The following is a 15,275-nucleotide window of genomic DNA, read 5'->3' on the forward strand; positions in this document are numbered from 1 at the left end:
TTTGAAATCAGCCTTTGTAAAAGGCAGATACTTATAGATAATTTCAAATGTTTTTCTGCCTTTGGATCACAGACTACTAAACCACAACATGTGCTTAGACTAATGTTAGTGAATAGTTTCACCCACATAACTGAGGGTATGGGGGCAGGCATTCGATCAATCAAAGCATCCTTTGGAGATCATGTTGCAGAGATGACAGTCAACTCAGAGGATTTTTACACAGAGATGATTTACAAGTCTTTTTTTTTGTTTATACTATTCAAATATTAATAAGGAATTGTGTTCTTGGCCTTTCTTGGGATCCTAGAAAAGGATGGATTCGCCTACACAATTTTGGAGATCTAAGCAGACTGGAGAGGGCTTCAGGCGGAAGTACATCCATCAACAGTTCTTTTGGCTTACGGAACCTGGAGATCCCGGGTGCCGTGAAAATAGAGATTTTTTTTCTTTGTCTCCAATGAGCCAAATGTCTCTACATGGTGACAATCTTCGAAAGTCTATGTGCTTACTTATTTATTTTTCTGGGACCATCAGACTGTAAACTACTTGAGAGCAAGGACCATTTCTCATCCATCTTGGTGACTCCAGTGACTCCAGCTTGGCGACCCAATGCTGGCAAATAGCAGGCATTTCTGAAACTTTATTGAATAAATGACTGAATGAGTGAATAAATGAAAGAAAGACAGGAGAGAGAGAACAAAGGGAAAAAGGAAGAGAGGAAAAGATCTGACCTACCCACTGATTATCAGCTTGTCTGAGAGGATATAAATGTGAAATAACCACTTAGGGAAATTCCTGTATGTCCAACTCAGATCACTGCCTACTTCCTGCACATATGATCCAAATCAGTCAGTAATTCTAGTGAGTGGAGGACGAGGGATGGGAGTACGGCAGAGTGAATGCTACCTGCCTCCCCTATAATTATTCCTAAGAGAATGAGGAGCAGTAGTTGCAAGCACAGGCACTAGGGACAAAATGCCTGGGTTTTCTTTCCTTCATAGAACTTACAGCTGTTGGAAATCGATGGCATTTGCCTACTTTCTGCTTTTCTGTCTTCCCACTAGAGTGCCAGCTCCAGGGGGGCAGAAATCTGCCTTTTTCACTGCTGTATCCCCAGTACCAAGTAGAGTGTTTGTGCCATAGTAGGGCTAATAAACATTTGTGGGATGAATGAATGAACAGATAAACAAATGAATTCAAATCTCAACTCCACCACTTTTAGGCAAATAAATTACTTACCATCTCTGGACCTCAGATTCTCCCACTCTACAGAGTTGTGGATTGAATGATATAACATAAGTACAGGCTAGCACCATGTCTAATACCTATAAGAACTAAGGAAAACTAGTTATTGTTGCCAAGAGAAAATGTCAAAATAGCATTTCCCGTGGTATACCATTTTGCCTCCTGACCCCTTCGTGTGGAGCTGAATCTTGAAGAGGATCAGTATATCAGGAAGCAGAAAAAAAAAGGCAGAGGTGATGATAACTGGCTTTTGTATTTCAAAAGTCATTCACAAAGTTGGTCACGGTTTTTAGAGACCACTTGCAGGAACAAAACTCTTCTGCTCCATGCCTTTCCTGTGCTACTTATTAGCCAAATAAAAACCCCTGGACTGGGAGTTGAAAGAAAAATCTAAAGGAAACTTCGATATTGTGTCTCTGGGAGAAAGGACTTGAACCAAAATAGGACATGGAAACATTCTAGAAGTTTATGGAAAGTGGGAGCAAATGTCACCTGGGTCTGCTGTCTTTCCCAGATAGATAGGTCTGGGATGGTTCCTAAGCCCCTAGCGGCATGAAGGAACAGAAGGAAAAGCTGCCCCAGACCAGATACTCCTCTCCAGGGCCTAGCACAGCTTCTGTAGGGAGGTCCTGCTAACTGATGGGGATGACTGACTTATATCAGACACTTCATGCAGCATACTTTCAAGTACGGCCAAATTTGGACCCAAAATAAAAATTAAGTGTAGTTATAAAATACAGTTAAGCTTCTTGCATAGTTGAGCTTATGACAATAGGATGAAGGTAAGATGATGAGAGGAAAATCCTACAGTGGGCATGTGCTATGAATGGGGGTAACCAGCAGAGAGGAAAGACAATGAGGTAAAAACACGGAAGGGGGGACTTTAACCACCTTCAAATCTTCATCCTCACTCTTAGGGTCCCTGATGCCTGGAAGCAAATGCCAACTCCAACTCTGACTGTTTCATTCACGAGCTGAGCATCCCTGATCTCTTTTCACCTCGGTTTCCTCATCTGTAAAGTGGGTATTATAATGGCTCCCAGTCTAATTTGTTTCATGCCACAATGGAGTGAGATATAAAAGTTGTTTATGAAAATATAAATTGGGGCGAGGGTATAATTCAAGTGGTAGAGCACATGCTTAGCGTGTGTGAGATTCTGGGTTTAATCCCTAGTATATCCATTAAAAAAGAAAAACTAATAATAAATAAATAAATAGACCTAATGACCTTCCCCACCAAAGAAACCCCAAAACAATAAACAAACAAATAAATAAAAACAAATTGCTATGGCTATTTAAAAGTATTTGCTATTTTTCTTCTTACATAAATAAAGACGTCTATATATGCAAAGTCCTATTTTTGCCCATGAGAAAAATTACATGAGTCACATTTGTGGACAAATGCTCCAGAAATACATTTGCAGTTTCAGGAACCTAACCCTAATTCAATTGTCCAATCAGGTCCTTTCCACAAATACATGCGTGAGTGGGAGGACCTGTATAGGCTGTGTAATGAAGTATTCAGAGCAGGCTGGCACTTAGATCTATTTCAAGAAATTAATGAGACAGAAATGTATTTCTGTTTTATATGCCTATTTCTAAAATTGACTTTATCAGTACTTAGGTTATATAGATATTAATGCTGGTGACTTAAATTTTCCTGAAACAGACCCTCAGAAAAGCCACTGACCATGTAAGGTCATTTTTAGGTCAACTTTGCACATTTGTTAAAAGGCAGGATTTTTGCCATTTCTCCTTCTCTGAGACTCTCTGAATTTCCCTGAGAATCAGGATAAGAACTGTCCTCCAGGTCAGGAGACCCAGTGGAGTAAACCCTGCTGGGCGGTCTTCCTACTGCTGTGCGTTCGGTCCCTGGAGAGAAGCCATTCTTGGCTGGCAGGCTGCTGGGAATGTGTGATGGTCGCTGTCTCCAAGTGAAGAGAACAGTTTGCTCGGGTCTGCGGTTGGCAGCGGTGCACTATGGCAACACTCCGGAGGAAAGGTATGATCAGTATGCAAATCCTCGTCACTACCATCATAAGGCAGTTAGAGTTTAACACATAAAATGGGTATTTTATGATTCTCCTGAACATATTTATATTTACGACATCTTCTTGTCTCAATTTTAAATTAAGCAGACCCATTTTTAATGTGAAATCTGCTAATGTTGAGCAATTGAGGAATAGATAATGACTCTCTTTACGTTTAGGTGACATTAAAAATTTTGTGTCTGTGTGTTTTTTCCTGTCTTTACACCATTTGGAAACAGAAAAATGCAACAATCTGTAAGCATGAAAGACAACTAATTTCTGTATTTCTGCTGCCATTTAGTCTCTTCTTCTCTCATTATGATGTTCTGTGTATTTATTTATTTTTTTTTTGGCCTAAAGAATATTTTATAAATAGTGCTTTACTAATTGCACAAATTCAAGTGGAATTTACCAAGTCCAAATGAGGACAAGGACAGTTCAAATCATAACTAGACACTGATTTTCTGCTGGTGAGATCAACTGGACACATGATTCTAAGGAACAGAATTGTTCTACTGCCTTTCTGGAAGGTTCAACTTAGTCTCCTTCCCAGTGACAGCTGGGGCTCAGTTTTCTGCCTACAGAGTACAGAGCCGGATAAAATCTCTATGCCCTGCCAGTGCTGAGGCGATGGTTTCAGGCTGTGTTTTGTTTGGACAGGTGTCTGAACCACTCTCACATTCATGAAGAGATTGTGCATCATATAAGATAGTGCTCTCAGCCTCCTCTGAACTCAAAGTGCCCTATTCATCCCACTCATAGAGCAATTAATTGTTCTGCTGTTGTGTTAGACTTTTCTTCTAGTTTCGTATGTATTGTGGCTTGGTTCTTCTGTTCTTAAACATTTCTTATTTGCATATATTGAGTTTCCACTCATATGTATAGGCTGGGTGTGTTTCCCCCAACTATCTCTCAGTGTCTTAGCGTTGGTATAAAGCAGGTTAAGTGTGTCCTGATCTGCTTTGCTAATTTGGCCTGGAATTTGGATGGAAATAGGAAGCTCCATGACAACCGCCCACCTGTGAGCATGCCTTCATTCACCACACAATTTCCATCAATCAGAACAGCATCGCATGGCAATGAAACTTTTCCTGGAAGGATAAGAAGATCTCCTGGAACCAAGAGACGGGATTCCAGCTCCTGCAAACCTATACAACAGCAAAGTTTTCATGACTAGCTGAACTTTTCCTGTTTTTACTTAAGAATAAAAGCAATGGAGAACTCTTATCAACCTGTTGGCCAAGAACTACCACGCATGCACCCCTGCCCCAGTCCCTTTCTCCTCAACTGCCGAAAACCGGGATTAGGGAATTGATGCCTGGGCCACAGCAAAACATTTGCTCAGCAACAAGATCCCATCTTGATCCTAGTACCTGGGACGGAGCTCTGCCCACAGAAGACTCTCAAGGTCATTGGTCAATGGAGGAGTGCCCCTTTGCTGCTGCTTGCTCTCTTTGGCTGTGTTCCCGACTCTCTGTAGCATACCCTGTCCTTGTAGTGGGGCCTGGGTGAACACTCCAGACATCGTCTGCTGTCCTGGAGTGCAGTTCCTCACTCCTTGCTGACAGCCATGGCCACCCCACCCCAGGCTAACTCAGCAAATGCCAAGTGTCCAGCCAGCCAGCTATAAGCTTCACTCAGGCCTGGGTTCTAGATAACAGATTGAAATGTAGGATGCAGAGTCTGGGATGGTTAGTTGGGGAAATCCAAAAGCCTTGAGAAGGTTTACCCAGTAACATTCCAATAAGCAAGATGTGGAGGACAGAGAGAATTTGAAGTAAACCACATACTGGACAGAAATGGTTCACTCAGGGCTGGGACCATGGTGAAGCATGCCAGCTACCTACGGCACAGAATTCAATGAGGGGCTCACTCTCAGGATCCCGCAGGTGCAGACCAGCATTCTCATGACCTTGCCTCCTTAAATTTTGCATCTGTGTTGCCTTGTTTGCCTCACCTTGGCCCCAGTTCTCAGTTTCATCAGAGAAATTTTTTTCTCCTTGACTAATAATCAAAACAAATGTGACTGTCTCCACTCGGAATATTAGGATGCTGAAGTCGGCAGAACATATCACTTACCTTTGCCTTTTACAATGACTGTAACCTGGACTTTGTTGTGATCCTCCACAAGGTTGTGCAGCTTAACTGATTGCTACAAATTTAAAGTCAATATTTAAACATTACATTGTGTGGGTTGCGAAAACCACCTGATCTCAATACAGTAAGTGCTGAGCCTGCTCCGGCTGTCACAGCCAAACTGACTCTGGGAAAACACTCAAGTTCTACTTTCCATGCTCCTGCGTCCCTGCCCCAACCCCTACCTCACCCCCAACTCCCTACTTGCAGCGGCAAATATACTCATTCATTTAATGCTGTTTCAATCCTGGGGAAAATAATGCACAACCACTGCCCCCAAGGACTTAAGCTAAGGAACCAAGGCTTCACTGCCTAAGGACACACAATTAGAAGTGGGAAGAGCAAAGAGACCGCAAATAGGTTACTCTCCTTCTCTGTGCCTCTGCTGCCCTGTCTGTCAAACAACAAAGCTGAATTTGATCTGTAAGTGACTTTCCATTGTAAGAGGTTGCATTTTGATTGGATGTAGAACAGCCATCGCCTCCTTTATGAACTGGTGGATTTTCATATTGGATGATTCTGCAGACTGGAGTCACGTTGCTCTGTTTAGAATCCCGGTGCTACCACTTATGAGTTATTTAGTTCCTATTCCTCTTCCGAGGGTGGACATAATAACAGTATCTATTTTATGCAGTTGTTTTAAGTTAGTTAATGCTTATCTTATTTTAGTTATCCCCTTTGGATGGTACTCATTATGATGGTAAGAGCTCAATGAGTGTTGAAGATAAATAAGAAAGTTGCTGTTTAAAAAAAATATCTGAGTCCATCAGCTGGAAAGATTCACTTGAGGTGGAATTCACTGAGATATACCTTGCACAAAGCAGAGGAATTAAAAGGTGCCTGGAGAAGAGGAGGCAGCATCCCCTAGGATGACTCAGGGGACAGGAAGACAGAGGTGAGGGGGAGTGTGGTCCACACAGTCTCTATACTGACTGTCAAGGGCACCATCAGTCAGAGGCAGCAAGATGCTGGACCAGCCGGGGCTTCCCTAGAAGGCGCTGTCCCTCTCTGTAGGCATGTAAGCTGCTCGCACATTTCCAAGTAGAAGAGGTCTGAATTCAGTCAACAGTAGATAAACACAGCTTAATGTAATTCAAATATAAACCTTTTTCTTTTAGGTGTTAGAGGAAATTATTTTTATCTGTTTTGTTGGTGATTTTTAGTGCTACAAATGTCACCAGGCTTAAACAAACACTGCACACAATTATGCACCTTTCCTCTTGAGAGAACATAATGAGTTCAGCGTTAATATTTATATAGGGCAATTTATTCTTTCCTTCAGTTTTGCATGAAAAGCTAAACTTCAGTCATTTGGACCGAGTGGAAGAAGCGATATTACTGTTGGGCACATATTTATTGCTCTAACTTGACTTCCTGAGGCTTGTCTGTTGGGGCATTCATTTTAATGGTGGGTAACAATGAGAAAGTGATTTGGCAGCAAGAACCCCGGACTCAGTCAAGATTCCTGAGTGGTGGGTCAAGCTTACCCATTAACCAGCCAAGTAGCTGTATGTAAGACATTTCACCTTATAAATTAGCTGTTGTCTCTGTAAACAGACAATGTTGAATTGGACCATTTCCAAATTCCTTTCAGCCTCTAAAATGGCATGATACTAGTTTATTCTACATATCAGAGCTTTATTCAAAAAACCCCAAGGGTTCCTAGGAGAAATACCCAGAGTACAACAAATGACTCAAATGATTATTTTTAAACAATTTAGAACTTTATTCAGCCACCATGTACCAGGTGCTATTTTAGGCACTTGGAATATATGGCTTGACTTTTTTAATCCTCGAAATAATCCTGTGATGAAAATGTTATTATCGCTGATGTACAAAAAGCAAAAGCAATTAAAAAAAACTGAGGAGTTTAAAAATGTTAAAGTAACTTTCCTACAATCATTTGCTTACTAAGTACTAAAATTAACAATAAAACCCAGGTATATCTGACTCTGAAGCCTTTTCTGTTGATGAATATGTCCTCTGAAAGTACTTGAAAACAGCTTTTGTCTTTTAAGAAGATAAACATTCTTCCTTACAAATTTCTTTAAGTTATTTTCTTGCTGAGCAAACTCTCTTAGTCAATGTCATGTAACTTCAGCTTCGCTGAAGAGGAAGATAACACATTTGGAAGTGGTGAAGTAAGAGTTAATAATGCTTGACTATAATTCTCAAAACATTCTGGCATAAAACTGGATTTTTTTATCAGACATAGCATTCTGCATAATCTGCCACACTTCCATGCCTTTGCTCAAACTAGTCCCTAGAATGTTCACCCCAGGTTTCTACTAGCCAACTCTTCCTAATCCTTCCCATAAAGCCTTGCTCAAATGTCATCTCTGCTCCCTAAGTCCCTAACACCCCCAGGAAGAATTAATTGTTCAGCTCGCTAGGTTTCCACCTGTATTAGTGTATAGATCACATCCCACTACAACTGTTTTCTTGTCAGGTCTCCCCTGCAGGACAGAGGTTCAAAGATGGGACTGTGTATTCATCTATGGATCCCCAGTGATGGATCACATAGTAGGACTTCAGAAATACTTATTTAATTGACCTGAATTATTCCACTTCTCCCAACAACGCTGCAGTAGGATAATGTAAGCATCCTCTTTGAGCTAATGTGCTCAGAAACTCTACAAACACAGGTTTCCATGACAACCAACCAACTAGGAGAAAGCCAACACTGTGATGCATGCCATGATTTTGAAACTCGCTGCCTGATTTTCATTAGACCCCCTTTGGTTTCTCCAGTCCCTGTTCAGTGGGACCAGGATCAGTTTCCAAGACTAATTTGCATATTGTTATTATCTGGCCTCTGTTGCTGTGTGTCCTTGTGTTTGCTGTAGCTGGGTTTCCTCCAGCAATGAGTAATGAGGGCATTAACTCAGGTGTCTCTGGAGCCCAGCTCAGTCCTGAATGAGGCAAAGCACTCTGGGCCAGGTACCCTCTGTGCTATTGCTCGCAGCCACCCGTGGAGCCAGCAATGGAGTGTGCAGCACAGTTCAGTGGAAATACAGTGGAGTGCCAAGATTTGGACTCATACCTGCACCAAGCGTGTTAGACCGGGACGGCAGCGGGGAGTTTCTTGGCTCAGGCAAGGTAACCTCTCTCTGTGCGGCATGATGTGGGGCGAGAGCAGATGCAGGAAGGTACCTTATGCCTCTTCTGCCAACTTATTCCCCTCTTGTAATTTTCAAAAGCCTATATCTGTTTAGCACGATTTGGAGATGGCAGTAGATGCTCCTTCTTTTCCTCCCAGCCTTCCTCCCCTAATCTGCTTTTTGTTATAAAATTATTAAACAATCATTTACTGCCACAGGAAGCTCACAGGTTACTTTGTGATTTTGCTTAATGGGACAGTGACTTGACTTTGAGTCAAGAAACCCTGGGACTAAGGTGTAGAGCTGCTCTTCCTGGGTGACGTGAGCAAGTCGCTTTCCCTCTCTGAGTGCCACTGTCTCTCCCTTTCAGGTGGTGGGAGGATGTATCATATGTGTATCATTTCACAGGTTGCCAAGTCTCACACAAGCACATTCATTATAAATGTCAGAGCCCACCGCAAACTGTAAAGTGCTAAGCAGATATTGATTGTGATTTAAACTGCAAAGGTACAGTTTCAGGAAACTGGTCCGTTTTGTAGAGTGTTACGAGATGCCTTACAGGTTAAGTCAGATAAGTTTGTATTAACAAATGCTTCATATCTTCATTTCAAAGAAGTCTTTGCAATACTGCCATCGAGTCTGAAATTCCCATGCCAGTCACTGTTTTGAATAAAGGCAGTCAGAGATTATTTAAGGTGTAGATTTTGAATGTTTAAATCCCATTAAGAATTTTAAAATAAATATTAAGAAAATAAGAAATAGAAAAAAAGAGCATACCTAATTGTGGAAGAGGAAACTTTTATAAGCAAAACAAGAAACCCAGAAACCATAAAGAAGAAAGAAACATATTTAACTAGACATTTTTTTTTTTCATCTAGCAGAAGTCAAGGTCAAAAGAAGAAAAGATTTAAAAAATAAAACTGTTTAAATGCATGCTAGATATAAAGAGGTAGCAAGTAGAGAAGAAAAATGCAAATCTCTTTTAGACGAAGGAAAATGTGTCTAATCTCACTAGTAATCAGGGAAATAGAAATTAAAACATCAATGAGATGCAATTTTAAAAAATGGATTGAAAATTTTATAATGTAAATTAATGTAAATATAACACCTATTGCTGGTGACGATTTGAGAAAATGGTTAGTCTCATATGTTGCTAATAGGAGAATGAATTATTTCATTTGGGGAAAAAAATATTACAGTATCTTTTCAAAACAAACATATCTTTTGATTCAGCAACCTAGCTTTTGGTTGCTTTGCTGAAAAAAAGAAATGCAAACACTAATATGTAAGGATGTCCTATATTGTAATTAAACTTGAATTGAATTAATATATTTATGGTGGCAAAAATTGGAGAAGAAACTCCTATTTTCCATAAATAAGAGAACATTTGAATAAATTATGGTATATCATGGAATATCACACCACTGTTTTTAAGTATGATTTAGAATTATTTGTTTATAATGGTGGATGGCCATTATATATACATTGTAAGATGAAAAATATAATTTCTAGATTAATGTAAATAGAACAATTCTGTTTTGATAAAACAAAAGAATAAATACATAATTAAACCTCTGTATAAACTTCTATTTCTGTGCATCTTATAGAGTAAAAAGAGTGAAAAAGTATGTTTGGCTGGTGATGACATTAATAAATAAAGAGATAGCTGTGTTCGAGATCTTGGTGCTTGAATTTGTCCTTTGGTGGATTCCTCTGTAGTAATAGCTGTTAATTAAGCCTTTAGAATGTATAGCAATCACCTGTTATGAAACTGTTTAAAAAAGTGCAAATTCCTGTTATTACCCTGGATATTTTGATTTAATAGGTCAAGAGCTCAGGAATCTCAAGTAATTCTCTTACTGAAATATTTCCCTTTGGATTCTGGAGTCAAACCTAATGTTTTCTACAACCCTTCTCCCTATTCCTACACAGAAATTTCTAAATTTATTTTGGGTCTCCTTAAAGAAAGGTACACCTGAATTCCAAGTGAAGAAATGGCCATCATAAAGGAATTTTAAAAGAGAGACTGAAATTTGTCATAAAGGTACAAATGGAAAAAGTGCAGGACAAAGACAATATTTAAGTTGGGGGAAATAAGTGGAAACATCCTACGGGGCATGTTCGATCAAATCATAGCACCGCATTTCCTTGAGACAAGTTGATCACCAGTAACAGAATCTTGTTAAGCTGGTTGAAGCAGAAGATGAGAACTTATGAGGATGCAGGGACGTCTTATGAACCTAAGATGGGAAGTGCAGGCAGGTCTCCCTAGGGCTCTGAATGGGAACAGGAAATGCTGTCAGGAACAGGTGACTGTCTCTGCTGGACTATGCATTGCTCACCTCTGTGTCTCACTGTGTATTTGGTTCACTCTTTCCCTCTCTTTCTCTGCGGAAGTTTTTTCCTCCGCTTGTCCATCCACAGGAATCAAGGGTGGTCACCCTGTTCCTACCTACACATCACTTCTCAGATCTCCTTCCTAATAGCGCATGACTAGCAGCTTCAAGCCTTTATTCCAGGATCCCAGGCAAAAAGATACGTTGCTATCACCCCTGTTGATGGATTGGCTTCCAATGGGTGTGGTGCCTTCTGTTGTAAGTAGCTGTGCCAGTGAAGGGAGAAAGCCACATGCAACAAACCAACTGTGGGCTGCCAGAGCTCTGAGCTCACCCAGTTCTCAGAGAAGAGGAGTGGGAGTGGAGTACTTGCCCCCAGACAGGTGAACTTCATTCCATACCTGTCAGAGACTAGGAAGAGGCTGGGAAGAGTAACCCAAGTTCCTGGATCCAGCCCCTGGTAAAGTCCCTCTGTTCTTTGTGTTCTTGGGTTCCATGAGCTACTGGTGAATATTTCTAATATATATCCCTTTTGTGATTAAGGCAGCCTAAACAGGTTTCTATTATCTTTGTACACAGCCTGACTGAGTAGTTTATCTGGCCAGTCAGTCCAACATTAATAGAGTTCGCATCTATAGGATTGACTCCAGTCTGCAACACATGCTCCCACATTTCCAGTGCCCAGAAAGTTTCTTATTAGTGTTTTAATGTATTTTTCATGCTTTATTGGTGGCCCTGGCAAAATGATAGAATTCTAAAAAGGTAGGACCTAAAGAAACAGATTTTAACCCCCACCCCCCGCCATTTGCAGCTGAGGAAAGTGAGTTCGGGGAGGAGAAAGGAGTGCCTAGAGTCACACAGTGAATGAGTCAGTGGTCTCTAGAAGCCCTGTCCTGCGATGTTCCCATGCTACTTCCTCGTTCAAGTCAGAGCTCCTCCCTTCAGTCTCTGTGCCCCCTCCCATCCACCGCCTATATCCCCCACTACAGGAAGAATAATTAAAGCAGCAACAGCCATATCAGTGGCAACAAACAGCAAATCTGATGAGTGCCTAATATGTACCAGGAACACAAGTACTTCAAATGCATGGTTTCATTTAATTCTCGCAGCAATAACATTGAACACACACACACATCTCACAGATAAGGAAGCTGACTGTTAAAGTGTCAAGTAACAAACAGTGTCAGGGAACGCAAGTAGGAGTAGCGAGAAGGAAAATGTGACTTGACTAGATAAGACCTTCTGCCCAAAGTCCTCAGAACGTTCTGTATCTTTCCGCAGAACCCAGAGATGGTCTGTGATGATACACTCAGGTGATTGTGTGCATATGTCTTCCCAACAGCATGAAGCACATAAAAGAAGGACTGTATTCCCTCATGTTTGACATAAGCCGGGAAGCACGAGAGGCTTGCTGGCATCAAATTACATATTCTATTAAAGCAAAGATTTCTCAAAACCCAGCAACTAGAAATTTGATTTGGGGGCCTCATATTACATACGTCTATCAAATGACAAAGGTAAATGTTTGGGACACTGTCATTTGTTTCCTCCTGTGGCTGAGCAGAATGTGGCAGATCTTTTATCGTCCTGGTGTCTACTTTCCCGTTTTTGTTCAAATGCTCAGAGTTCACCAGAAGGACAATCATTCTTCACCTGACTCGTCAGCTAGACAGAAAGAAATTGCTACCATCAAAGGCAGGTTACTGGTCACTGTTAATATTTCTGGGATTTAAATTAGTCGGTGAAGAAACACACTCAGGAACTCAATATAAAAAAGCAAGAAAACAAATGTAACAAAGCCCTTCTCATCCTCACTCTCTCGCTCAAAGTGTCTCCATTCATTTAACTTTTCATTTTGAGGTCCTGTTTTCTAACCCTTTAGATATATATCGCCTTTCTTTGATTTGTCATCCAACACTTCATAACTCAAAATCTGTAGGATCTACAACCAGATAAAAAAGCCAATCTTAGACCTGATATTTGCTGAGTGACTGAAACAGATGAGTAATAAAAGGGCTTTTTCAGTGGGGTTTGTTTAAAAGCCTCCACGTCTGCCTTACTGACATACATCCAGAACTTTACTGACTCTACTAACAGCTAGAATGCATCGCTCCTCTCACACGTTGGTTTGACTGTCTTCCCCAGCTATATGCTACTTTGAAAAGGGCTTTCTGCTAAGGAAATACTGCACACACAGTAGAATTTCACTTATGAGGAGCCAGAAACCCTGACTTTGTCACAAACCCACTTTGTGACCTGAACAAGCTCCCTGTATCTTAGTTTCCTCTTCTCTAGATGAAGGAGCAAGTTTGAGACTAGACTACTTCAGTAGAATTGATGGCTTGACACAAATACTATTGCTCCCCATGACTAAAAATCTAATTCCGGAGTCAAGTTTTCAAAAATACACAACAGATACAGTGAGACAGACTTTACAGGTTGCTTCATAACTTAGCCTGGTGAATCTTAAGCAACGTAGCAGAACATTTTCCAGAAAGATGCTGTGGAGAACTGAGACTTAGAGAAGCTTTGGAGATACAAGTGATATTCAGTGAGATTCCAACTCAGAATGTGTTGCTGTATCATTTCGAAGACTAGTTTTCTTTGAAAGGAAAATTTTAAATGGCTCTAAACAATGATGGCAAGAGAGATGGAAAGATACTAGGCTGTCATCATTAATCCGTCACAGTTGTCTTTCCTACACCACTCAGACGCAGAATTAGAGTCCTTCTAAACATAGTATTCAATATCATTCAATGTTTTCAGCTGATAATCAGTTTGCAAAGACGATTAAATCTACCTGGTATTCCTGAAGCCCTCCTTCTGAGATGTTTAGTAAGCCTTTACTTTTTCCTTTGTTATGACTTATGTCTAGCAAAGCAACTCTTTGCTCTCAGCGGAAATTCCATAGGTTTTGCTTCTTGTACAGCCAGAAGCTAATACAGAGTCCAACTAAGATTTCTGCTCTTACCTGTCGCAAATCATACACACTTAAGACAATGGAGATAACAGACAAGATGATGATGGCCACAGAGTATTCGATGTAACCTTGAGACAGCCACAAAGTTAGGGTAAAGGCTTGAAACACATAGAATGGATTTAAAACCTGTAGGTGCAAAAACAGTGTGTGGGTCACTTACATGGACCTTAATGGCAGTCAAGATGACGTCATTTCTTGATAGATTTTTTTTCCAATTTTTCCAACATACAACAATTGAATTCACTTAGAACTCCATTAATTTCAGTGAAGACAATGTCAAGCACACAGAATGTGACATAGCAGAAGCAAATGTATCTTAATCACTCAGAGTCATGCCAATAAATTGATCATTCTTATTTATTTTGAATTTTCAAAAATATTTTACCAATAACAAATTTCTAACAATTTACCTTTTTAAGCAGATTTACCCATAATGGAGGGGAAACAGGATTCAGACTCTTTTTAAAATAAACTTCAGTTTTGGAATTTTATTGCAGGTTTCTTCTTCATGTAATCACATACTGCAAACGTAGTCAGGTTGTACACTAAAAATTCAAGATTCCGCTTTTATCCAGGTCATTCGTTTAAAAATAACATACTCTCATGTCTCAGGTTTAACCAAGACCCTCTGAGAGTCAGTCAAGCCAACATGGGCCTCCCCTTGAGTGAGGAGGGCTAGTCTTATCCAGGGAAGAGAAAAGTCTCGCCCAAAGCTGCAGGGAGAGTATGGGCAGAATGTATCACCAGCCCCAAAGCTGGTCACCCTTGCAGGTATTTTTGATCTCTAAATAATTTATTCAACTTTTTAAAATTCCCTCAAGGTCTCTATTTTGGTCCCACTGACTTAATAATAACAGAGAGGGCAAACCTGAGGGAGCTAGAGATGGTTCCGTGACTTACCCACGTAGCATGGATTAAAGAGTCCACCTGAACAAAGCAAGGATGCTTTTCTTGGTGAAGGGCTCTGTATAATTATTATGAACTAGATGAAGCAGTACCTAAAGTCAGTGCCACTCTTTCCTACCTCTACTTCTTGTCATTCTCTAATATATTAAATACATTTCTATCTTCGTCCTAAAAATGAACTGACATCCAGTTAATAAGCTAATAGGACATATCTTAAAATATTCCTAAATCCTTGGATGTATTTTATATGTTAAAAAAAAAGCTCATGTTCCTTAATGTTTTTATTATTTCCATTGCAACACACTTCTCTTACAAATTATAGCTCTTCTCTCTACTTGGCATAAACTGCTTTAACTGTAGATAATACGTTTATGATAATATGATTTTGAGTTTGTATAAATGCAGTAGAAAATTGGTTAAATACTTCTTGTAGGAGAAACAAACCTATCCTAATTAATTTAGTTCCCTTGTTCAAGATTCTTTTGAAATCAAATGTGAAGAAGTAGTTTTACTTGTTTTTTGTTTTTTTCTACTAAAGGCC

General features: G+C 40.2%; 1 protein-coding gene across 1 annotated transcript in view; it reads right to left on the minus strand.

Moving 5' to 3' along the window:
• ATP13A5 (ATPase 13A5) overlaps positions 1 to 15,275 on the minus strand; it is an 83,451-nt gene that overhangs the window by 55,252 nt on the left and 12,924 nt on the right. The window contains exons 7-9 of the mRNA XM_064476965.1: positions 13,820 to 13,954; positions 5,355 to 5,427; positions 4,295 to 4,423 (exon numbers count right to left, since the gene is read on the minus strand). Of these exons, the coding sequence (XP_064333035.1) occupies positions 4,295 to 4,423; positions 5,355 to 5,427; positions 13,820 to 13,954 (337 nt within the window). The remainder of the gene's footprint in view (positions 1 to 4,294; positions 4,424 to 5,354; positions 5,428 to 13,819; positions 13,955 to 15,275) is intronic.

Source organism: Camelus dromedarius, chromosome 2 (assembly GCF_036321535.1).
Source record: "Camelus dromedarius isolate mCamDro1 chromosome 2, mCamDro1.pat, whole genome shotgun sequence".
Classification (NCBI taxonomy): Eukaryota; Metazoa; Chordata; class Mammalia; order Artiodactyla; family Camelidae; genus Camelus; species Camelus dromedarius.